The 25,409-nt window shown below is 47.5% G+C and overlaps 1 protein-coding gene across 1 annotated transcript in view; it reads left to right on the top strand.

The window, feature by feature from the left end:
- LOC115458845 (mitogen-activated protein kinase 15-like) overlaps positions 1 to 25,409 on the top strand; it is a gene marked incomplete at its 3' end in the record, with an annotated part of 180,960 nt that overhangs the window by 67,594 nt on the left and 87,957 nt on the right. Inside the window, exons 5-8 of the mRNA XM_030188672.1 lie at positions 6,891 to 6,981; positions 10,004 to 10,134; positions 13,531 to 13,694; positions 21,135 to 21,274. Of these exons, the coding sequence (XP_030044532.1) occupies positions 6,891 to 6,981; positions 10,004 to 10,134; positions 13,531 to 13,694; positions 21,135 to 21,274 (526 nt within the window). The remainder of the gene's footprint in view (positions 1 to 6,890; positions 6,982 to 10,003; positions 10,135 to 13,530; positions 13,695 to 21,134; positions 21,275 to 25,409) is intronic.

Genomic DNA, 25,409 nt, shown 5'->3' with positions numbered 1-25,409 from the left:
CACCCAAAAGTCATGTTATGCTTGAGGAAGGGTTTCTTATACCCTTTTCTTGAGTTTAGAGAGTCATACTGTTCAGAATAACAAATCTGGGACTCATTGTTTTGGTTTGAAAGCCCAAACAACAGGGCCATCTGTACCATGAGCAGATTGGTCCAGAACATGCAGAGCCAGTTTCTATAACAAGGTTGTTGTCAAAATTATTTTCATTCTCCTGCAACCTTGGCAGTGTCAGCAATGTTCCTTTCACTGCTCAGTAGGTCTGGGCCTACCAAGCCAGCAAGCCTTAGCGTGAGTCTGTAACTTGGACGTCAGGTTATCAGTATAAAATAGTGCCTTTTCTGTAGGGCCACTTTTGGCTCCTTAGAGCACTGGGGCTCCTTTTCTCAGAGGTATTCAGTGCTAATTCCATCCAAACACCACTTGAAAGGCTGAGCCCAGGATGTTGTGCTATGTGAGTACCAAGTTTCTATGACAGATAGCTGTTTGTAGGATGCTGCCACTTCCCCTTAAGGCTACTCCTTCTCAGAACCATTTTAAAACCCATAGTCCCGCCCAAGGGGGAAGAGACATAGGATGGGTGGAGCCGGGAAAACAGAAACTAGAAAATATAAAAGCTAGGGCACAGGCACAGTGTTGCCAGGTTGGCGGTTTTACCACCCAATTGGGCGGTTTTCCGCGACCCTGCCCGCGGCGGGTTGCGGTTTTTTGGGCTTCTTTTCTGTCTTTTGGGCGGTTTTTTAGGCGTTTTTTTCGGCCGCGGGGGCGGGGTTAGTGACGTTTTGGGCGGGGTTAGTGACGTTCTGGGCGGGGCCGATGACGGCGGGGGCGGGGTTGATGACGGCGGGGCGGGGTTGATGACGGCGGGGGCGGGGTGATGACGCAGGGATGGGGGTGTCAGGGGCGGGGTTTGAGTTTGGGCGGGTTTTGGCCTGGATTTGGGCTCCTTTGGGTGGGAAAAAAATTTTCCACCTGGCAACCCTGCACAGGCAGGTTCAGAAGGCCCGGAGGGAAGCAGCGATGCCCAACTGCATTTACCTCCACTGCCTACGTGTGAACTGCAACTGCTGCAGTCAGGTAGGCTATGTTCAGCTTGAAACCTTGCAACTTTAGCAGTTACTTGGGTCAAAATCCAGAGACTGTAACTGTGGGGAATCAGGCCAAAGACAAGTAAAGTGTATTGCCATGCTGAGAAACAGTAATGTTAGCTGTGGCCCTACAGAAGCAGGCCAATGAAGAACCTTGTTATATGTAAAGAACATTTCCATATCATCATGCTGATCAATCCATAGACTGGTGGGTTGTGTCCATCTACCAGCAGGTGGAGATAGAGAGCAATCCTTTTGCCTCCCTATATGTGGTCATGTGCTGCCAGAAACTCCTCAGTATGTTCTCTATCTCAGCAGGTGGTGGTCACACACAGCAGCAGCTCTGGCTAGGCCTCCAAGCCTAATTTTTAGGTTTTGTTGAGTGCCTGGGGTTGAGGGCTCTTCTTGAGCAAGTGCAAACCTGGTGGCGCCAGGTCCCTCCTTTTCTCCCCCCTCCCGCTGGCTCCGTTAAAAAAAAAAAAAAAAAATTTTGGACGTCCTTAAAGGCGTTTATTTCGACTTTTATTTAAACGTTTATTGCAGCTACTCACTGGGACACCAGGTCGTTACAGCTCGGAGCGAGAAGCAGGTAATTTTTACCTTTTTATAGCGGGCAGGGGGTTTCCCCGATCGATCTCCACGTGGCCTATGGCGTCGGAGGGCGAGGGCGCGAAGAATCGCTCCCCGGACCGCTTGTGCGCTTCTAGCGGGGATGCGGGGGTCTTAAAGTCTGATTCGCCCTTGTTGGGTGTCAGTTCGGAGGCCGGTCAGTGTCCCGGGTCTTCCTCCGGTGCGACGGTTTTTCCCGCCATAAACGCCCATCCCCCGCTGCTCGCCTCCGCCATCTTGGCCGGCCACTCTGCTCGGACGGCTTCTTCTTGGACCGCCCTTGAGCTGGGAGACGTTCATGCCATGGCTGCCCTTGATTTGGGCGACGGCAAAAAAGCGGCTAAAGTTAAGCGCCGTTCTTCCCGCGCGGCTCCTTCGCGGAGTGTCGCGCCGGACGCCATCTTGGATGCACAGCATGTTTCTCCCCCGCTCTTACGAGCGCCGGTTGAGGGTGCGTCTAGGGCTGTGGCCCAGGCTGCTGAAGTGCACAGTCTGGGGGGTTTCTCCCCCGAGTTTATTTTGCTGCTGCATCAGGCCTTCCTTATGCAGAACGCTGCCCCTTCTCCCTTGTCCGATAAAGGGGTTGAGGCCCCCGGAAGTAAATGCCCTCGGGTGGATTCCTAGGCCTTAGAGGACGCTGTTTCCTCTGATGTAGATGAGGGCAGCGTATCTGAGTTCTCCCAACGGTCCTTTGGGGATTCCTTGGAGGAGACGGATTCCCGCTCGGATGGAGCGGATGACCCCTCTGCAGCACGGATCTTTCGCTCAGAGGATTTGCCCAACCTGTTAATGCAGGCCATGAGCATTTTAAAGATTTCCTCTCCGGAGGACGTCTCTCCCTCAGCCCCTGTTGGCTCCGCCATTATGCTGGGGACGAAGCGCCCGCCTAGAACCTTCCACGTGCATGATGCCATGCACACCTTAATTTCGGCTCAATGGGATGTCCCGGAAGCGAGCCTCAAAGTGGCTAGGGCTATGTCCCGCCTCTATCCTTTGCCTTAAAGTGAACGTGAGGCCTTTCTTTGGCCTACTGTGGATTCTTTAATCACTGTGGTGACTAAGAAAACGGCGTTGCCGGTGGAAGGTGGCACGGCCCTAAAGGACGCCCAAGACAGAAGATTGGAGACGGCCTTAAGGTCGTCCTTCGAGGCGGCTGCCTTGTTTGCAGGCTTGGCTTATTTGGCAGACTTACTGTATGATGTCTTGAGAGCCTCGGCTAAAGGTATGGCTCTCTGCGTGGCGGTGGCTTTGGCTGAAACATTGGTCTGCTGACCACGCCTCTAAGTCCCGCCTGGCTAAGTTGCCTTTTAAAGGCAAGCTGCTCTTTGGGGTCGAGCTGGACAAAATCGTGACCGATCTCGGCACGTCTAAGGGCAAGAGGTTACCAGAGGTCAGGGCTTGGGCCAGTGCTCGCCCCGGTATCTCCAGAGGACGGTTTCAGGAAGCCCGTCGGTACCGCCCGGGCAAGTCTGGCTCCTCTGCCCCCTCTTCCTTCAAGAGGAACTTCTCCCCCAAGCAGCATTCCTTTCGCAGAGACCGCCGTCCCGGAGGTGCGCCCTCCGGTCCTCCCCCAGGGTCTCGTACCCAATGACGGGGTCCTGGTCCATGGCCCAGTGCAGATTGGAGGACGCCTGTCCTCGTTTCTGGGCGAGTGGACCAGAGTAACTTCAGACGCTTGGGTGCTGGAAGTCATCAGAGACGGCTACAAGCTAGAGTTCTGCCGACCCTTAAGAGACGGGTTTGTACTCTCTCCCTGCAAGTCTCCGGTCAAAGCTGTGGCAGTGCAGCAGACCTTGGACAATCTGATCCGCCTGGGTGCGGTCGTTCCGGTGCCAGAAAATCAGCTTGGCAAGGGACGTTACTCCATTTACTTTGTGGTACCAAAGAAAGGAGGTTCTGTACGGCCTATCCTCGACCTCAAAGGGGTCAATCGGGCCTTGAAAGTTCGGCACTTTCGCATGGAGACTCTCCGCTCTGTTATAGCGGCAGTGAAGGCAGGGGAGTTCCTGGCATCCTTGGACATCAAGGAAGCGTACTTGCATATTCCCATCTGGCCTCCTCATCAACGCTTTCTGCGTTTTGCAGTCCTGGGCCGACACTTCCAGTTCAGAGCCCTCCCGTTCGGGTTGGCTACTGCTCCGCGGACCTTCTCCAAAGTAATGGTGGTCATCTCGGCCTTCCTGCGAAAGGAAGGAGTACAAGTCCATCCTTATCTGGACGACTGGTTGATCCGAGCCCCCTCTTATGCAGAGTGCGGCAAAGCTGTGGACCAGGTGATTGCTCTTTTGAGCTCCCTGGGGTGGATCATCAACTGGGAGAAAAGCCAGCTGCGCCCGACTCAGTCCCTGGAGTATCTGGGAGTTCGATTCGACACCCAAGTGGGCAGAGTGTTCCTGCCAGACAATCGGATTGTCAAGCTTCAGGCTCAGGTGGGCCAGTTCCTAGTAGCCTCTCCTCTTCGGGCTTGGGACTATGTGCAGCTGTTGGGCTCTATGACGGCCACGATGGAAGTAGTGCCCTGGGCCAGAGCTCATATGAGACCACTACAACACTCTATGCTGCAGCGCTGGACTCCGGTGTCGGAGGATTATGCTGTGCGCCTTCCCTTGGACCCAGCAGTGCGCAAGGCGCTGAGCTGGTGGCTGAAGACAGACAAGTTGTCTGCAGGGATGCCTCTTGTGATCCCGGAGTGGATTGTCGTCATGACGGACGCCTCTTTGACGGGCTGGGGAGCCCACTGCTTGGGAAGGACAGCGCAGGGGCTCTGGTCTCCTGCAGAGGCAAAGTGGTCTATCAACCTCCTGGAACTCAGAGCCATTCGGTTGGTGCTTTTGGAGTTCCTCCCGGTACTGGCGTTGAAGCCAGTACGGGTCCTGTCGGACAATGCCACGGCTGTGGCCTATGTCAACCGCCAGGGAGGTACCAAGAGCGCCCCTCTAGCCAAGGAAGCCATGAATCTATGCCAGTGGGCGGAAGCGAATCTGGAACAGCTGTCAGCTGCCCACATTGCCGGAGTCATGAATGTCAAGGCGGACTTTCTCAGTCGCCATACCTTGGATCCCGGAGAGTGGCAGTTATCGGCTCAGGCGTTCTTGGACATCCCGAAGCGCTGGGGCCAGCCGAGCCTAGATCTGATGGCGTCATCTGCCAATTGCCAAGTGCAGCGCTTTTTCAGCAGAGGACGGGACCCTCGATCCCTGGGAGTAGATGCTCTTCTCCAACAGTGGCCGACACAGGAGCTTCTCTATGTGTTCCCGCCCTGGCCCATGTTGGGCAGAGTGCTAGACCGGGTGGCAAATCCAGATGTGGTGCGCTTTCTCAAGGGAGTTAATCACCTGCGCCCTCCTCTGCACTCAGTGGTGCCTGCGTGGAATCTCAACCTGGTGCTAAGAGCCTTGCAGAAGCCGCCTTTTGAACCCTTGTCAAGGGCATCTCTGAAAGACCTGACGTTGAAAGCAGTCTTTTTGGTGGCTATCACTTCAGCCAGAAGAGTTTCCGAGCTCCAGGCACTCTCATGTCGAGAGCCCTTTCTGCAGTTCACTGAGGCAGGAGTGTCTATTCGCACAGTGCCTTCCTTCCTGCCCAAGGTTGTTTCTCGCTTCCATGTGAATCAGCAGCTCTGTCTCCCTTCCTTTCGTAGGGAGGACTACCCAGAGGAATACTCTGCTCTCAAATATCTGGATGTGAGACGAGTCATCATCAGATACTTGGAAGTGACCAATGATTTCCGGAAGTCGGATCATCTGTTTGTCCTGTTTGCAGGTCCTCGTAAGGGTCTGCAGGCTGCTAAGCCTACAGTGGCAAGATGGGTCAAGGAAGCCATTGCAGCGGCTTATGTGGCCGCGGGGAAGGTGCCGCCTATCCAGCTGAAGGCTCACTCCACTAGAGCTCAGGCGACCTCGATGACAGAGGCCGGGTACGTCTCCTTGGAGGAGATTTGCAAGGCGGCAACTTGGGCATCGGCCCATACCTTCTCCAGGCATTACCGCTTGACTGTGGCTGCTCGGGCGGAGGCCCGGTTTGGAGCTTCAGTGTTGCGGTCAGGGATTTCTATGTCCCGCCCTGGGTGAGTACTGCTTCGGTACATCCCACCAGTCTATGGATTGATCAGCATGATGATATGGAAGGTAAAATTATGTATCATACCTGATAATTTTCTTTCCATTAATCATAGCTGATCAATCCATAGCCCCTCCCAGATATCTGTATTGTTTATATTTTGGTTGCATTTCAGGTTCAAGTTTAGTCTTCAGTCCCTGTTCAGGAGGACTTCGTGTTCAAGTTTTTCAACGGATTCTTCAAGAGTTGAGACGAATTTGTGTTACAGTGAGCTGCTGCATTCCTCTCCCCTCCGTTTTACGGGGCTGGATTGAGACTTAAATTCTGCCGGCGCTCCCTCCCGCTTCGTGCGGCAGTAGGGCAGCTTTGTACCCCTCCCGCTTCGGCGGTGTTAGGGTCAGTCAGCTCCTCCCGCGGTTGCGGTTGCAGGATAAGCCAGATCCCCCCGCATTGGCGGGTGTGGTGTCCCTCCCCCGCTCCGCGGGGATGAGCTGGACGGATTCCCCTCCCCCACTTGTGTGGGGATGAGCTGGGTTAATTCCCCTCCCCCGTTTCGGCGGTGGTGAGCTGGGCAGAGTGTCCCTTTGTGGGTGTAATTCTCTAAGTGCTGTCCTGCGGATGGAGCTTTGATATCGACATACTGAGGAGTTTCCGGCAGCACATGACCACATATAGGGAGGCAAAAGGATTGCTCTCTATCTCCACCTGCTGGTAGAAGGACACAACCCACCAGTCTATGGATTGATCAGCTATGATTAATGGAAAGAAAATTATCAGGTATGATACATAATTTTACCTTTGTGTTTATTTTCTCTCCCCTACCTATAATTGAACAGGACCCCACCTGATACTTATAATAAATGATATTTTCTTTCACCTGCAACCATTGTGTGTCTCTCTTACCTGGGCTCAGGGTCCACCCATGTTCATGTTACCGCATGCACATAAATTATTTTTATATTTTTATTTGTTAATTATAATGTATTTTGAATGTACTAATTTGCATTTGAATGTTTTTATATATAGTTAAGTATCTTTGCACAGTTGTAAACTGCATCTGTTGGTTATTGAACTAAAAAAGGCGATACATAAAAACCCAGATTACAGTAACCACAGATTTACTGTATTTCCCTGCAGGAATTTGGAGAACATCAGAATATCATCAAATTGCTGAATGTCATCAGAGCTCAGAATGACAAGGATATTTACCTGATTTTTGAGTATATGGGTAAGACTTGTCCAGGAGTCACAGAGAAGACTGTGGTAGGAGGTTGGATGGCCTAGAGATGGAGATCACCAAAAAAGCAGCATGACTGCTTTATACATTTGAGCAAACATTGATGTGCATGGAGTGGTAATTACTACTACTTTTTAAGGTTATAAAGCAGCATCAGCCTTCTAAAAAGGCTGGGGCAATATGCACAGCGCAGCTGTGTTTAAAATGTGAGGGAGAACTGATAAGACGCTGCTTCTGTTGGTGAGTGAGCATGACAAATTGTGTTTTAAAAAAAAGAAGGTAAAAGAGATGCTTCACTGTCTCTGTAAAAGATTTGTTTCTATGTTAATACCTTTCATGTATTTAAATGTCTGCATTCTCTCCTTTTCCCACATTTCATCTAGGTTATACATATTCATCTTGTGGTACAAATCCAATACCGTTTGTTTCCTTTTATATCCTTAGCGAGGAACAGCCTCCAAAACGGAATATAGTACTCCAAATAAGGCCTCACAATGACTTGTACAGGGGCATTAACACCACCTTTCTTCTGCTGGTCACACCTCTCTATACAGGCTAGCATCCTTCTGGCTTTAGTCCTTGACTTGTCACGTTGTTTCACCACCTTGAGGTCCTCAGACACTATCACCTCAAGGTCCCTCTCTTGATTCAGCAGAGCTTTTTGTGAATATCTTACTTACAGACATTCTATTATTATTATTTCTGCATTTGTACCGCATATTTTCTAGTTGAAATTGTTGGTTCAATATGGCTTACATTTTACATAAGCTAAACATATTACATTGTTGCTGAAGTGTCCGTGTGTCCTTATCCAGTTTCTGATTGTAATTCGTTCTTTGTGGTGTGTTGTGGTGTTTTTCTATTGTCCAGTTGTATCGAATAGCTATGCAAATTGGGTCTTAAAATCTAGTGTGTGTCCTACTATATGTGTTTCTTCTGCAGTTATTTTTCACAAGTCTAGCACTGACATAGAGGGGCATAATCGAACGGGGCGCCCATGTTTTCCTAAGGGCGTCCTTGCAGGACGTCCCTGCGAAGGGGCGGGGAAACTCGTATTATTGAAACAAGATGGGCAGCCAGCTTTCGTTTCGATAATACGGTCAGGGACGCCCAAATCTCAACATTTAAGTCGATCTTAGAGATGGTCAACCTTAGAGTTGGTCGTCCCCGGTTTTCGGCGATAATGGAAACCGAGGACACCCATCTCAAAAATGACCAGCATTCGTAGTGCACTGGTCCCCCTGACATGCCAGGACACCAACCGGGCACCCTAGGGGGCACTGCAGTGGACTAACTGATGCACTAACTGAACGGAAAAAGCCCTTCCCTTACCGTACCTTAGTGATTCAGAACGGAACAGGCATGCATGAAGGAAATCGCATGCAAATGAGTCTCCTTATTCCTTATGTCTCCACTTGGATGCTCTGCTCTTCAGTGACAAGCTCCTTGTTGTTCCTTCACTTTTTGCCCTTCATCTCACAATCTCCCGAGAAACCAGCTTCAGCTACCTGGGTCCCAAACTGTGGAATTTCCTCCCTTGATACCTCTGCCATGTACCCTCTTTTGGGCAGTTTCTCAAAGCCTTCCTTTTCCATGAGGTCTTCAGTCTCCCCACTTGCTAATTTCTCTGTCCCTACTTTTCCTTTTTTGCCTGTGTTTTAGAATATTGTAAAATAATGTGCATCTAAATTATAATGAATAGTGGAGTTACGTTTGTGTGATAAGAAAATATGAAACAATTCTGGCCCATAGACTTCGTAGAGTTAAGTCTGTCTTAAGGACTTGGGCTTGTTTAGACCTCTTTTGTCAGGAACCGCATAGCACTACTTGACCTTATGTATCCAGGATATTTGTCTAAAGGTATTGTCATGGAACGATTATAATGTTGTTCTGATCTTTATTTACGCTTATTTACCATGGAGTGTTGTTTTTGTTTGCTTTTGTGTTTACTTTTCTGTCTTATGTTTTGAAAAACCTTTAATAAAAATATGAAAAAAAGAATATTGTAAACCGAATAGTTGCCATGAATGGACATTTTGCAGTATATCAAGCACTTCAGATAGATATTTAAATAAATAAGTAAAAACATAATGGTATATCAAGCACTGTAGATATATATTCAAATACATAAATAAATAAAAACATAATCCAGTGTCCCTGGTCAATGTCAATCTTTGAAGGACATGTCTGATAAGGGGAGGGAAATGGGACTTGATATACATTCAAAGCGGTTTACATATATTCAGGTACTTATTTTGTACCAGGGGCAATGGAGGGTTAAGTGTCTTGCCCAGAGTCACAAGGAGCTGCAGTGGGAATCGAACTCAGTTCCCCAGGATCAAAGTCCACTGCACTAACCACTAGGCTACTCCTCCACTCCTCCATAAGAAACTGCATATAAAGCTGTGGAGGGTCTCAGCTCAGTGTTATCTCAGGGATTCATCTCTAAATTACATCATTTGCTACCAGATTTTCTGCCGTCACCTACTATGTTACCATCAAGCTCATTTTCAAAGCACTTAGCCTCCCAAAGTTCCATAGAAACCTATGGAACTTGCCTCCCAAAGTGCTTTGAAAATATGCCTCTATGTTACCTGTTCCAGCTGTCATTGGGAAGTGGAGGACTCCAACAATATTTGCAGGTCATATATATTTTAAGTGCTATGATCACACAGGTTAGTTAGTTGATTTTTATAAGGAATTGAAGTGTGTGTTTAAATCAGGGGCATAGTGCTTGCTTTGTTAGTTGTATATGTTAGTATTAGGAATTGTAAGGATTCATAAGAATATTTTCTGCTGCTTGCCATTCATCTGTATTGCTTTGTAAATAAATCTTTATCTATCATAGTCCTCTCCTAGTCTGATAGTTTCATTATCAGCAAATAAGTGGCTTGTGAACTCAAGGACCAGTTTTTGGTGTGTTCAATCCCTAGACATGATTTATCCTTATCCCTTTTACACCATGCTGTGATAAACCCTTTACAGGTGTAACAGGATATTTTCTCTCTCACAGAAACAGATCTACATGCAGTAATAAAGAAAGGGAATTTGCTGAAAGACATTCACATGCGTTACATTCTGTATCAGTTGCTCAAAGCTACCAAATTTCTCCATTCTGGGAACGTCATTCACAGGGATCAGAAGGTAAGCAATCACAGGAAATGCTAAACCCTCAGTCACAATATTCAGGAGCTGGAGATATTATCCAAGGATTTCCTGCTGTGATGGAAACTTGGACAGTTTGGAGGGGAGAGAAGGGTGGAGACAACTCTATTAATTGCAGAATCTGTAATTGGAAGGGAGAGGGTACCACTCTGTCCCCACATCATTGCCCATCTCCCGTCCCACAAGGCGTACCAATCCCCAGCCCTGGCTGACCCCTTGCACCCGATACCTTCGCTCCTGCGCCCGTTCGGCTGAACGCTACTGGAGGAAATCTTGCGCCCATAATGACTTCATTCATTTCAAATTCATGCTATCCTCCTTCCAATCCTCCCTATTCCTCGCTAAACAGGACTATTACACCCAATTGACTAATTCCCTCAGCTCTAACCCTCGTCGTCTCTTTGCCACCCTCAACTTTCTCCTCAAAGTGCCCTCCGCTCCCACTCCCCCCTCACTCTCTCCGCAATCTCTGGCCGACTACTTCCGTGACAAGGTCCAGAAGATCAACCTTGAATTCACCACTAAACTTTCTCCTCCTCCTATAACCCACTCTCTCAACCAACCTACCCAGGCCTCCTTCTCCTCTTTTCCTGCTATCACCGAAGAGGAAACCGCCCATCTCCTCTCCTCCTCGAAATCCACCACCTGTTCCTCAGATCCCATCCCCACCAACTTACTTAACACCGTCACTCCTACTATCACCCCCACCATCTGTCATATCCTCAACCTCTCTCTCTCCACTGCAACTGTCCCAGACACCTTCAAGCATGCTGTGGTTACACCACTCCTCAAAAAACCATCACTTGACCCTACCTGTCCCTCCAACTACCGCCCCATTTCCCTTCTACCCTTCCTCTCCAAGATACTTGAATGCGCCATTCACAGCCGCTGCATTGATTTCCTCTCCTCTCATGCCATCCTCGATCCACTTCAATCCGGCTTTCGCCCCCTACACTCGACAGAAACAGCACTATCTAAAGTCTGCAATGACCTGTTTCTCGCCAAATCTAAAGGTCACTATTCAATCCTCATCCTCCTCGACCTATCCGCCGCTTTTGACACTGTCAATCACAACCTACTTCTCGACACACTGTCCTCCTTTGGGTTCCAGGGCTCTGTCCTCTCCTGGTTTTCCTCTTATCTCTCCCATCGTACCTTCAGAGTGCACTCTCATGGCTCATCCTCCTCCCCTATCCCGCTCTCTGTTGGAGTTCCCCAGGGTTCTGTCCTTGGGCTCCTTCTTTTTTCAATCTACAGCTCTTCCTTAGGCTCCCTAATCTCTTCTCATGGTTTCCACTATCATCTTTATGCTGACGACACCCAGCTTTATCTCTCCACACCAGAAATCACTGCGGAAACCCAGGCCAAAGTACTGGCCTGCCTATCCGACATTGCTGCCTGGATGTCCAACCGTCACCTGAAACTAAACATGGCCAAGACGGAACTTATTGTGTTCCCACCCAAACCCACTTCTCCTCTCCCTTCACTCTCTATCTCAATTGATAACACCCTCATCGTCCCTGTCTCATCTGCCCGCAACCTTGGTGTCATCTTCGACTCCTCCCTCTCCTTCTCTGCGCATATCCAGCAGATAGCCAAGACCTGTCGCTTCTTCCTCTATAACATTAACAAAATTCGCCCCCTCCTCTCCGAGCACACCACTCGAACTCTCATCCACTCTCTCATTACCTCTCGCCTTGACTACTGCAACCTACTCCTCACCGGCCTCCCACTTAGCCATCTATCCCCCCTTCAGTCCATCCAGAACTCGGCCGCACGTCTTATCTTCCGCCTCAACCGATATACTCATATCGCCCCTCTCCTCAAGTCACTTCACTGGCTTCCGATCAGATACCGCATACAGTTCAAGCTTCTCCTACTCACCTACAAATGCACTCGATCTGCAGCCCCTCCTTATCTCTCTACTCTCATCTCCCCTTATGTCCCCACCCGTAACCTCCGCTCTCTTGACAAATCCCTCCTTTCAGTACCCTTCTCCACCACCGCCAACTCTAGGCTTTGCCCTTTCTGCCTCGCTTCACCCCATGCTTGGAACAAACTCCCTGAGCCCATACGCCGGGCCCCCTCCCTACCCATCTTCAAATCATTGCTCAAAGCCCACCTCTTCAATGTCGCCTTCGGCACCTAATCACTACACCTTTTCTCAGGAAATCTAAACTACCCCAACTTGACATTTCGTCCTTTAGATTGTAAGCTCTTCTGAGCAGGGACTGTCCTTATTTGTTAATTTGTACAGCGCTGCGTAACCCTAGTAGCGCTCTAGAAATGTTAAGTAGTAGTAGTAGTATCTACTGTGTAAGTGGTTAGAGTCAGGGAGAGAGGGCAGATTTGTCCCACGGCATCTGTGACAAAAATCAGGAGGATATAGAGGGAGAAGGGAACTTTGTATATGTCCTGCAACATCGGTGATGAGAATGGGAGGGGAGGCAATAGAGGGGGACATTTCTTCCTTTATCTGCTACACAGCATCAGTAGAATCCTGTCATCAGCAGACTCTCCCTTTCTGTTTTTTTATGTTTAAACAATTTTTTATTGATATTTCAGCATGTTAAGCCATAACAGTACCTTTCACTGAACAAATTTCACTCGCAATGCATGCTGTATAAGTCCAACACATTCCTGGACATCATCAAAACTTTTTAAACATTTTCTCCCCTATCGCCACCCTTCCCCTATTACCCCCTTTGTTTCCAACCATTTTATATTTCAACATTTTTATTGATAACAATTCAGAGGAACCCTTTCAAATAATATGAAAATATAGCAATTCAGATATATTTCAGCAAGGGTTGTAGCATTCCATCATAGTCCCCGTTCACTGGTTCCATCGCCAATATATTATAAGCAACCCCTCTGAGAGTGGATAGACACATCATCCAAATATCTGGCCTTCCTCCCCTACCTCCAATCTACCCTCATATCCCCCTCTCCATTCCCATGAACTGCCTTTCTATTTTATTCAGTTATATGTAACAAGAATCAGGGAGGTATTGTGAACATCTCCTCCATACCTTTTTGCAGCATTAGATGGGAATTGGTATTGTGTATATTCATACAACACTGTGAATGTCTAGTAGTTTTTAGAAACAATCAGCAGTAGTTGTAGTAGAAGTAAGATTTCCTGCAGTATCTGTTATAGTCTCTCCCTAGCTCTTGAATCCTGTACCTCCTACAGCAGTCATGATGGAAATCAAGAGTGGGGAAACGCTCAGCATCTTTTTTGATGCTTACATTTGTCATCCCTTTCTATCCCTACCTTTCCCCCCCCCCCCCCCCCCCCCCCCCCCCATCTCTGATTACTTGCCTGCAGCCTCTGATGCTCTGATCTCTCTCTCTCTTTTTTTCTGCTCTTAGCCCTCCAATATTCTCCTGGATGCTGATTGTTTAGTGAAACTCTGTGACTTTGGGCTTGCTCGTTCCTTGTATCAGCTACAGGAGGATCAGGGAAATCCCACACTGACTGAATACGTTGCCACACGCTGGTACCGAGCTCCAGAGATTTTACTTGCTTGCCACAGGTAAGAAAATCCAAGATTTGCTCTTTGGTAGTCACTCAATGAAGACTCTTATCTGCGCTCTTCAGAGAATGTGTCCGTATCGGTGTTGGAGATTTTTATGGCGTGTCATGGAAGTTTGATAGGCACGTGCCATTATTTTAGGAACTTATCCAATAGTGGCATTTATACATGTACTAGTAAAAAAGGCTCGTTTCTGACACAAATGAAATGGGCGCTAGCAAGGTTTTCCTCGGAGTGTGTATGTTAGAGTGAATGTGCGAGTGTGTGTGTGAGAGAGAAAGTGATTCTGGGTGCGAGTGTGTTTGTGAGAGAGAGAGAGTGTGTGTGTGAGAATGAGAGTGTGTGCAAGTGCGTATGTGAGACACAGTGTGAGAGAGAGAGAGTGTGTTTCACACAGATACAGTGTGTGCGAGAGAGAGTGTGTGTGAGACACAGACTCTCTGTGAGACTTGAGTGTATGAGACCAAGAGAGTGTGTGAATGACTGTGTGACACATAGAGAGTGAATGTGATACAGTGTGAGACATAGAGTGTGTGAGAGAGAGAAAGACATTGACTGAGAGAGAGAGAGAGTGTGTGTGTGACAGAGATACCCCCCCCTCTCTGGTGTCAGGCCCCCCCTCCCTCCCTTCCTCTCTCTGGTGTCATGCCCCTCCTCTCTCTTTCTGGTGTCTGAGCGTTACTGTGCAGGACGCTGAGCTCTGGCTGTACTTCAAGGAACTGACCAATCCTATTTAATAGAATGCACCTCCAACATTCTGAAGCCGAGAAACCTCATGTGGTTGGTCACTTCTGCTTGTGACGAACCCGGAAGTGCATGATGTCAATTCAGGAGATGGATATAGAGAGCAGGAATGCCTCAGCATGCAGTCAGCTTCAGAATGTTGGAGGTGCGTTTTATTATATAGGATGTGACAGCCAATTGTAAAATACTGTTCTCCGAGGACAAACAGGCTGCGTTATTCCCACATGTGGGTGACGTCATCTGATGGAACCCCATTGCAGATGCTGAATCACTGGCATTAGAGAAAGTTCCAGCAGCGTCCCACTGTGCATGCGCTGGTGCCTTCCCACTCAACGCTCGAGCATGGGTCCCTCAGTTTCTTTTTTTTCCACAGAGCTGAGAGAATGCGTTTGCGTAGTCTTTTTGTCATGCTGCGCTTTTCTAAAAAACATTTCGCTATCGCAAGTGTCTTCCCCTGCAGTTAATTATCTTCTTTTTAAAATTTATTTTCTTCCAGACCATCAGAAGTTTGTTTGGTTTGCGGTCTTGGGAGATCACTTCAGTTTCGGGCAATGCCCTTCGTGCTCGCTTACAGCACCACAGACCTTCTCCAAGGTGATGGTGGTGATAGCCGCTCAATTGCGACGGGAGAGTATCTTGGTGCATCTCTACCTGGACGATTGGTTAATCAGGGTGAAGTTGGCGGAGGAACGCCAGAAGGTTTTGGATCGAGTGGTTCTCCTTCTCCAGCAGTTGGGCTGGATTGTCAATGCGTCCAAGAGCTCGCTGGTTCCCTCTCAGTCCTTGGAATTCCTGGGGGTGTTCTTCAATACACGGGAGGGCTTGGTGCACCTTCCGGCAGTGCACATCCTAAAGATCCAGTCCCAAGTGCGTCGTTTGCTGGCAACCAAGGTTCCATCTGCATGGGATATTTTGCAGGTTCTGGGGTCTGTGGTGGTAACCTTCCAGATGGTACCGTGGGCGAGGGCGCATATGAGGCCTCTTCAGGTGGCCCTTCTAGCTCGCTGGTCCCCTCAGGCGGAGTCTCTCTCTTGCAGGGTATCTCTCCGTTTTCCAGTACGTCTCAAACTTCAGTGGTGGGTAGATTTTCATCATGTGAGCCGGGGCATGCCCCCGGACTCTCCTGCCTGGGTGTTAGAAACAACGGATGCCAGCCTGACTGGGTGGGGGGCCTATTGCCAGGGCTCTTGGTCAGCAGAGGAGTCCCAGTGGTCCATCAATCGCCTGGAAACCCGGGTAATTCGTCTTGCCATGTTTCAATTTCAGCCGATGCTCTTCTTCCGCGATGTACGAGTCCTCTCCGACAATGTAACAGCAGTCGCTTATGTAAATCATCGGGGGGGGGGGGGGGGGGACCAAGAGCTCTTTCTTGGTACAGGAGGCAGCGTTGATTATGGCCTGGGCGGAACAGAATGTCTGGCTTCGCTCGGCAACGTATGCTGTGGGAGCATCCAATCTGCAAATGGATTATCTAAGTCGGCATTGTCTGGATCCAGGGGAGTGGGCTCTTGCCCCATTCACCTTTCAGCTCATTGTCGATCGGTGGGGCACCCCAGTAATGGATCTCATGACCACCGCAAAGAATGCCAAGGCTCTGTGGTTTTTCAGCTGCAGAAGGGAGCCGTTGTCAGAGGGTCTTGATGTGTTGGCACAGCCCTGCCCTCATCAAACTCTCCTGTTTGTGTTTCCTCCATGGCCTCTCATTGGTTGGGTTCTTCAGCGCATTCAGTGTCACGTCGGTCGCAAGTTACTGGTGGCTCCCGATTGGCCACGTCTTCTGTGATATGTGGATCTCATGCGGTTGCAGGTGGATGCATTGCTTCCTCTTCCCTCGGAGGAGGGTCTCTTGAGTCAGGGGCCCATTTGGATTCCTCTCACTTACGGCTTGGCTGTTGAGTGGGCATGACTGTTGAAGAAGGGTTACTCTGTTGTGGTGTGCGTACCCTTTTGAGTTCCAGGAAACGGTCCACTTCCTTGGCCTATGTTCAGGTTTGCCATGTTTTTGAGGCTTGGTGTGACGAGCGGGAGGTGCAGCCATTGAGGGCTTCCGTTGGTCATCTGTTAGATTTTTTTGCATGGAGGTCTATAGAAGGGTTTGTCTCTGTCCTCACTTCAGGTGCAGTTGGCGGCGCTCACCTGTTTTCGGGGTCCGCTTGAGGGGAAGTTGCTAGCCCTTCATCCAGATGAGTCTCAGTTTTTCCAGGGGGTTAAGCGATTGCGGCCTCCCTTGTGCCCGGTGATTCTTCCTTGGAACTTAAATTTTGTTCTGTTGGCCTTGGTTTAAGTCCCGTTTGAGCCCTTGGGGCAGGCTACGCCTTAAGATCTTACACTTAAGGTAGTCTTTTTGGTGGCTATCACTTTACCACGGCATATCTCTGAGTTGCAGGCCCTGTCCTTTTGTGAGCCATTTCTGGTCTTCTCCAAGGAGAAGGTGGTGTTACAGACAATTCCTTCCTTTCTTCCTAAGGTGTTTTCTCCTTTTCATGTCAATCAGTCTATTTCTTTGCCTTCTTTCCTGCGGGAGGAGCCCCCTTGGTTGTATAAGTTGGATGTTCGTTGGGCATTGTGGTGTTATCTGTGTAGGACAGTGGAGTATCGGAAGTCCGACCACCTCTGGGTCTTGTTCGCAGGACCTTGAAAAGGGGAGGTGGCTTCCAAGGCCTCCATTGCACGTTGGATTAAGGTGGCAATGTCTTCCGTATACCTGCTGTCAGGGAAACAGGTACCCGCGGTTCTTCGGGCGCATTCTACGCATGCACAGGCCTCTTCCTGGGCAGAACACTCTCTCATTCCACCGCAGGACATTTTCAGGGTGGCGACTTGGTCCTCGCTGCATTCCTTTGTCAAGCATTACAGGTTGGAACTTACAGGCCTGACAGGATGCTTCCTTTGGGGCATCCGTCTTGCTTCAGGGGCTTGCCCACCCTCGGTGAGTACTGCTTTGGTACGTCCCACTTGTCGGGAATGGTCTGGAGAAGACAATAAGAAAGGAAAAATTAGATCTTACCTGCTAATTTGCTTTCCTTGAGTCTCCCCAGACCATTCCAGAGCCACACCCGGGAACATGGGATGGTAGGGATCTCTTCTGTCTGGGATTGCAACTGCATCTGTGTATTAATTCAAGTTTGTTCAAGGTTATTCTTTTGGTGCTCTCTTCCTTCTGGGGAGTTCCTTTTGGGAGCTTAATTTCTTGTTGTGTTTTACCTTTTAAGTTCTTGGTGTTGAGGTTAAGTATGTGTTGCTTGGCTATTCGAACTACTGAGCAGGTCAGGGTTGCTCAGTCCCTTATACAGGAGCGCTGCTCAATAATTCTCAGTCTCCCTCTGCTGGTAGGAGTGCATAGGAGGTAGCCAATGTTACTCCGATTTTTAAGAAGGGTTCCAGAGGAGATCCGGGAAATTATAGACCGGTGAGTCTGACGTCGGTGCCGGGCAAGATGATGGAGGCTATTATTAAGAATAAAATTGCAGAGCATATACAAAAACTTGGACTGATGAGACAAAGTCAGCACGGATTTAGTGAAGGGAAGTCTTGCCTCACCAATCTAATGCATTTTTTTGAGGGGGTAAGCAAACATGTGGACAATGGGGAGCCGGTTGATATTGTATATCTGGATTTTCAGAAGGCGTTTGACAAAGTGCCGCACGAAAGACTCCTGAAGAAATTGCAGAGTCATGGAATCGGAGGTAGGGTACTATTATGGATTAAGAACTGGTTGAAAGATAGGAAGCAGAGAGTAGGATTGCGTGGCCAGTATTCTCAGTGGAGGAGGGTAGTTAGTGGGGTCCCGCAGGGGTCTGTGCTGGGTCCGTTGCTTTTTAATGTATTTATAAATGACCTAGAGATGGGAATAACTAGTGAGATAATTAAATTCGCCGATGACACAAAATTATTCAGGGTCGTCAAGTCGCAGGAGGAATGTGAACGATTACAGGAGGACCTTGCGAGACTGGGAGAATGGGCGTGCAAGTGGCAGATGAAGTTCAATGTTGACAAGTGCAAAGTGATGCATGTGGGTAAGAGGAACCCGAATTATAGCTACGTCTTGCAAGGTTCCACGTTAGGAGTTACGGATCAAGAAAGGGATCTGGGTGTCGTCGTCGATGATACGCTGAAATCTTCTGCTCAGTGTGCTGCTGCGGCTAGGAAAGCGAATAGAATGTTGGGTGTTATTAGGAAGGGTATGGAGTCCAGGTGTGCGGATGTTATAATGCCGTTGTATCGCTCCATGGTGCGACCGCACCTGGAGTATTGTGTTCAGTACTGGTCTCCGTATCTCAAAAAAGATATAGAAGAATTGGAAAAGGTACAGCGAAGGGCGACGAAAATGATAGTGGGGATGGGACGACTTTCCTATGAAGAGAGGCTGAGAAGGCTAGGGCTTTTCAGCTTGGAGAAGAGACGGCTGAGGGGAGATATGATAGAAGTGTATAAAATAATGAGTGGAATGGATCGGGTGGATGTGAAGCGACTGTTCACGCTATCCAAAAATACTAGGACTAGAGGGCATGAGTTGAAGCTACAGTGTGGTAAATTTAAAACGAATCGGAGAAAATTTTTCTTCACCCAACGTGTAATTAGACTCTGGAATTCGTTGCCGGAGAACGTGGTACGGGCGGTTAGCTTGACGGAGTTTAAAAAGGGGTTAGATAGATTCCTAAAGGACAAGTCCATAGACCACTATTAAATGGACTTGGAAAAATTCCGCATTTTTAGGTATAACTTGTCTGGAATGTTTTTACGTTTAGGGAGCGTGCCAGGTGCCCTTGACCTGGATTGGCCACTGTCGGTGACAGGATGCTGGGCTAGATGGACCTTTGGTCTTTCCCAGTATGGCACTACTTATGTACTTATGTACTTATGTACTCGTCAGGAATGGTCTGGAGAGACTCAAGGAAAGCAAATTAGCAGGTAAGATCTAATTTCTCCTTTTTTTTTTTATCCCATTCTTGAATTGATGTTAGTTTATTCAGGGCTTGTGGGTAAGTCAGGTTCAGTGGGTATGATTAGCTGCATATCATCTGCATAGATGTAGAACTGAGTAGCCATTGACCAAAGCAGCTTGGCTAGTGATGAGGTAGATATTGAATAGAGTAGGTGACACTATCAATCCTTGTGGTACCCCACAGGCCAGTGCCCTTGGTGGTGATGAGGTCCTGCCAAACACTATGGACCATTTCCTGTCTGATAGGATCTGAACCAGGCAAGTACTGTTCCGCTGATACCTGTTTCTGCCAGTTGTGCTAGCATAATATTGTGTTCCACAGTCTCAAAAGCTGCTGAGAAATCTAGCAGTACTAACACCGAGGCAAATCCCCTGTCTCGGTTTCTGTGAAGATCATCTAGTAGGGATACAAGGACTGTTTGTTCCATAACTGTGTCCGAATCCAGATTGGCATGGATCTATCCAGTTTCTCTCTTCTAGCCAATCAGTTGATCACAGACTGTTTGTTCTATAAGTTTCCCTAAAAATGGGATGTTAAATACTGGTCGGTAATTTTCAATTTTGTCCTGGTCAACATTGTTCTTCTTTAGCAAAGGTTGCACCACTGCTCTTTTTAATGGTGTTGGTAGTTGCCCATTAGAAAGAGAGGAGTCACGATTATTGTGGCCCCTTCTATTAGGCCCCTGCTTGCCTGCTGCACTATCTTTGATGCTAGCCAATCAAGAGTACCAACATGTCTCCTTCCAACCCCAGAGAAGCATCAAGAGGGGCTTGGCAGCCAGGGTTGTGGAGTCAGAGTTGGAAGCAGTTTTGGATGGAGTCTGTCAGTAAAACCGTGCCAACTCCAGCTTCAAAATAAAAAGTCATCATGATGGTTAATTTATCATTTTAAATATCTATATCTACATATGTTCTCATTGTCCTGGATCTAATAGTTACGGAACAAAACAATTTAAGGCCTAATATTAGTAGGAGTCAGAGTCAAAGTGGAGAAAAATAGAGTTGGAGTTGAAGGTTTAGAGTACTGACTCCACATCCCTGTTGGCAGCCCCAACATATCACATCTCAACCCCAGAGAAATAAGAAGAGGAGCTCAACCTTCAGTGGATAGTGATATGTTGGGGCAACCAAACCCCTCTTGTTGTTTCTCTGAGGCTGGGAGGATTTCCACCCCCATCCCCAGCAAGATGGGCTCAGGGGCTCCAGGATATCAACTGCCATCCTCAAAGAAACAATAAGAGCAGCAGCTCCATTCACCTGATGATGCCTGCCTACCTCACAGTCACAGTCCCTTCGCTCTGCCCCATCACATTTTTTTCCGTATTTTGTTTAACCAAGTTTATCTGTACTCTCCTGTTCCTTACTTTTACATATTCTAACTTGAAGGTTTGTTGCTTTTAAAAGAGATCCTTTCAGCTTTGCTCATTGCTGCTCAAAGCGTTGCAAAGTATGACTCTAAAAAGGATGAGTGGACATTTGTGGCTGCAGTATCAGTATCCCGGTTGGATCTGGGGTGGCTGCATGCAATAAGCTTCTCTATGTAGTGAGTGGATTTGATAGACAGAACCATTGGCACTGGAGCAGGAGTTGTGGCCTTAGACAATCATATTTATGTTGTTGGAGGTTACAATGGTAGAACCTTAATGTAAAGTTATAATGTGGAGGGTAGGCTAGATCATATTTTCCAATGTATCCATTATGTTGTCTCTTTCTCCTCCATACTGAATGCATACTCTATATTCTCTCTTTAGATATACTAAGGGAGTGGATATGTGGAGTGTAGGCTGTATCCTAGGAGAGATGCTTCTGGGAAAACCTCTCTTTACTGGAACATCCACCATTAACCAGATTGAGAAGATCATGAGCGTCATCCCAGCACCTTCTCCAGAAGGTAAGAATGAATTTTGGAAATAAGGAGCTATAGCAGTGGTTCTCAAATGTGGTTCTTCCCCAGCCAGTCAAGTTTTCAGCATAACCACAATGAATATTAATGAGAGAGATTTGCATGCATTGCCTCTACTGCACACAGATCTCTCACATGAATATTCTTTGTGGATATCCTGAAAATCTGAGTGGCTGGGGTGTTTCCAGGAAAAGATTTGGGAACCACTGAGCTATATCATTATTTATTACTTATTATTTAGCCAAGGAGATGAGTGTGATCACAGGAGCAGAAAATTCTACAGTATTTTTATTTATTGTGCCAGACATACCGTAGAATAGATCCCAAACAGGCAACTAAGTGGTGTACAAACAAAGGTACAACAGTGCAATGCAAATGAGGATACTAAAGGAGACGGCAACCCTGGGGATGACACAAAAGGTGTGCATTACAGAATTATACTAGTATTTGTCACCATACCTGACAGATTATGATGGGCTACTTGAAAGGCTGGAAGAGTGGCATGCAGATGAAATTTATTGTGATCAAGTGCAAAGTGATGCACATTGGGAAGAATAACCCAAATTATAGCTACATTAAATTAGGCTGCACATTAAGTATTCTGTGCCGTTCTAGTCACGGCACCTCAAACAGGTATAGTGGAACTGGAAAAGGTACAGAGAACAATAACCATATCCTAATCATAGCTGATGCTAGAGTCCACCTTGGGGGTCAGCACCCAAGAAAAAGATCTAGATGTCGTCGTAGACAGTACGCCAAAATCTTCAATCCAGTGTGCACTGGTGGCCAAAAAAGCAAACAGAATGCTAGGAATTATTAGGAAAGGGATGGTAAATAAGACCGAGAATACTGTAATGCCTCTGTATTGCTGCATAGTGTGACCTTACATTGAGTATTGCATTGAGTTCTGGTCGCCATACATCAAAAAAGATATAGCGACGTTAGAAATGGTTCAAAGAAGCTAAAGGAAAGGCAAAAGAGTTTAGGGATCTTCACCTTGGAAAAGAGATGGCTGAGGAGAGATATGATTGAGGTTTACAAAATTCTGAGTGGTGTAGAACGAGTAGAAGTGAATCAATTTTTCACTCTTTTTCAAAAAGTACAAAGACTCTGGGACACTCAATGAAGTTACATGAAAATACTTTTAAAACAAATAGGAGGAAACATTTTTTCACTCAACAAATAATTAAGCTATGGAATTCTTTGCCGGAGGATGTAATAACAATGGTTATTGTATCTGGGTTTTAAAAAGGTTTGGACAAGTTCTTGGAGGAAAAGTCCATAGTCTGCTATTGAGACAGACATGGGGAATCTACTGCTTGCCCTTGGATTGGTAGCATGGAATGTTGCTACTTTTTGGGTTTCTGCCAGGTACTTGTGACCTGGATTGGCTACTGTTGGAAGTAGGATACAGGGCTAGATGGACCATTGGTCAGGCCCAGTATGGCTATCTTTATGTTCTTATGTGCTAAGCAAAATGATTAAGTGCTGAGATGGTACATGATAGAGATTTATAAAATCCTGAATGGAGTGGAATGGGTAAACAAATCGAATTGTTTACTCTTTGAAAAAGAAAAAGGCTAGGGGACTATTAGGTTTATTTTCGAAAGAGAAGGACGCTCATCTTTTCACACAAATCGGGAGATGGGCGTCCTTCTCCCAGGGTTGCCCAAATCGGCATAATCGAAAGCCGATTTTGGGCATCCTCAACTGCTTTCGGTCGCAGGGATGACCAAAGTTCACAGGGGCGTGTCAGAAGCATAGCGAAGGCGGGACTGGGGCGTGCTTATCACATGAGCGTCCTCAGCCGATAATGGAAAAAAGAAGGGCGTCCCTGACAAGCACTTGGGCAACTTCGTCCATTTTTTCTTGCGACCAAGCATCAAAAAGGTGCTTGAACTGACCAGATGACCACCGGAGGGAATTAGGGATGACCTCCCCTTACTCCCCCAGTTGTCACTAACCCCCTCCCACCCTAAAAAAAAACTTTAAAAATATTTTTTGCCAGCCTCAAATGTCATACCCAGCTCCCTGACAGCAGTATGCAGGTCCATGGAGCAGTTTTAGTTGGTACTGCAGTGCACTTCAGGCAGGTGGACCCAGGCCCATCCCCCCCCCCCCCCCCCCCCCCCCACCTGTTACACTTGTGGTAGTAAATGTGAGCCCTTCAAAACCCACCAGAAACCCACTGTACCCACATGTAGGTGCCCTCCTTCACCCATAAGGGCTATGGTAGTGTTGTGGGGAGTGGGTTTTTGGGGGCTCAGCATCCAAGGTAAGGGAGCTATGCACCTGAGAGCAATTTGTGAAGTCCACTGCAGTGCCCCCTAGGATGCAAGGTTGATGTCTTGGCATGTGAGAGGGACCAGTGCACTACCAGTGCTGGCTCCTCCCATGACCAAATGGCTTGGATTTGGTCGTTTCTGAGATGGGCGTCCTCAGTTTCTATTATCGCTGAAAACCGGGGACGACCATCTCTAAGGTCGACCTTAATGTTAAGATTTGGGCGTCCCCGACCGTATTATCGAAACGAAAGATAGACTTTCTAAGTTACGTGGAGGGCCATAATCGAACGGGGCGCCCAAGTTTTCCTGAGGGCATCCTCGCAGGACATCCCAGCGAAGGGGCAGGGAAACCGGTATTATCGAAACAAGATGGGCATCCAAGTGCTTTGAAAATACACTTCCACGTGAAGGTACATAGTAACACCTTTAAAACTAATAGGAGAAAGTCTTTTGCCGGAACAAGTAATAAAAGCAGTTAATATAGCTGGGTTTAAAAAAGATTTGGATAAATTCCTGGAGGAAAAGTCCATAAACCATTATTAAAGTAGATCTGAGGAAAGCAATGTAACACTCATTTTTAAAAAGGTTCCAGGGGAAATCCGGGAAATTATAGACTGGTGAGTCTGACGTCGGTGCCGGGGAAAATGGTAGAGGCTATTATTAAAAACAAAATTACAGAGCACATCCAAGGACATGGATTACTGAGACTGAGTCAGCACGGCTTTTGTGTGGGGAAATCTTGCCTGACCAATTTACTTCAATTCTTTGAAGGAGTAAACAAACATGTGGACAAAGGGGAGCCGGTTGATATTGTGTATCTGGATTTGCAAAAGGCGTTTGACAAGGTACCTCATGAAAGGCTACAGAGGAAATTGGAGGGTCATGGGATAGGAGGAAAAGTCCTATTGTGGATTAAAAACTGGTTGAAGGATAGGAAACAGAGAGTGGGGTTAAATGGGCAGTATTCACAATGGAGAAGGGTAGTTAGTGGGGTTCCTCAGGGGTCTGTGCTAGGACTGCTGCTTTTTAATATATTTATAAATGATTTAGAGATGGGAGTAACTAGCGAGGTAGTTAAATTTGCTGATGACACAAAGTTATTCAAAAGTCGTTAACTCGCGACAGGATTGTGAAAAATTACAGAAGGACCTTACGAGACTGGTAGACTGGGCGGCTAGATGGCAGATGACGTTTAATATGAGCAAGTGCAAGGTGATGCATGTGGGAAAAAATCCTGAATTATAGCTACGTCATGCAAGGTTCCATGTTAGGAGTTACGGACCAAGAAAGGGATCTGGGTGTCGTCGATAATACACTGAAACCTTCTGCGGCTCGGAAAGTGAATAGAATGTTGGGTATTATTAGGAAAGGTATGGAAAACAGGTGTGAGGATGTTATAATGCCGTTATATCGCTCCATGGTGCGACCGCACCTTGAGTATTGTGTTCAATTCTGGTCGCCGCATCTCAAGAAAGATATAGTGGAACTGGAAAAGGTGCAGCGAAGGGCGACTAAAATGATAGCGGGGATGGGACGACTTCCCTATGAAGAAAGACTAAGGAGGCTAGGGCTTTTCAGCTTGGAGAAGAGACAGCTGAGGGGAGACATGATAGAGGTATATAAAATAATGAGTGGAGTGGAACAGGTGGATGTGAAGCGTCTGTTCACGCTTTCCAAAAATACAAGGACTAGGGGGCATGCGATGAAACTACAGTGTAGTAAATTTAAAACAAATCGGAGAAACTTTTTCTTCACCCAACGCGTAATTAAACTCTGGAATTCGTTGCCGGAGAACGTGGTGAAGGCGGTTAGCTTAGCAGAGTTTAAAAAGGGGTTAG

This window comes from Microcaecilia unicolor, unplaced genomic scaffold, assembly GCF_901765095.1.
Source record: "Microcaecilia unicolor unplaced genomic scaffold, aMicUni1.1, whole genome shotgun sequence".
In the NCBI taxonomy this organism is placed as follows: Eukaryota; Metazoa; Chordata; class Amphibia; order Gymnophiona; family Siphonopidae; genus Microcaecilia; species Microcaecilia unicolor.
The sequence above is the reverse complement of the archived record's forward strand: the minus strand, read 5'-3'. Positions and strand labels throughout refer to the sequence as shown.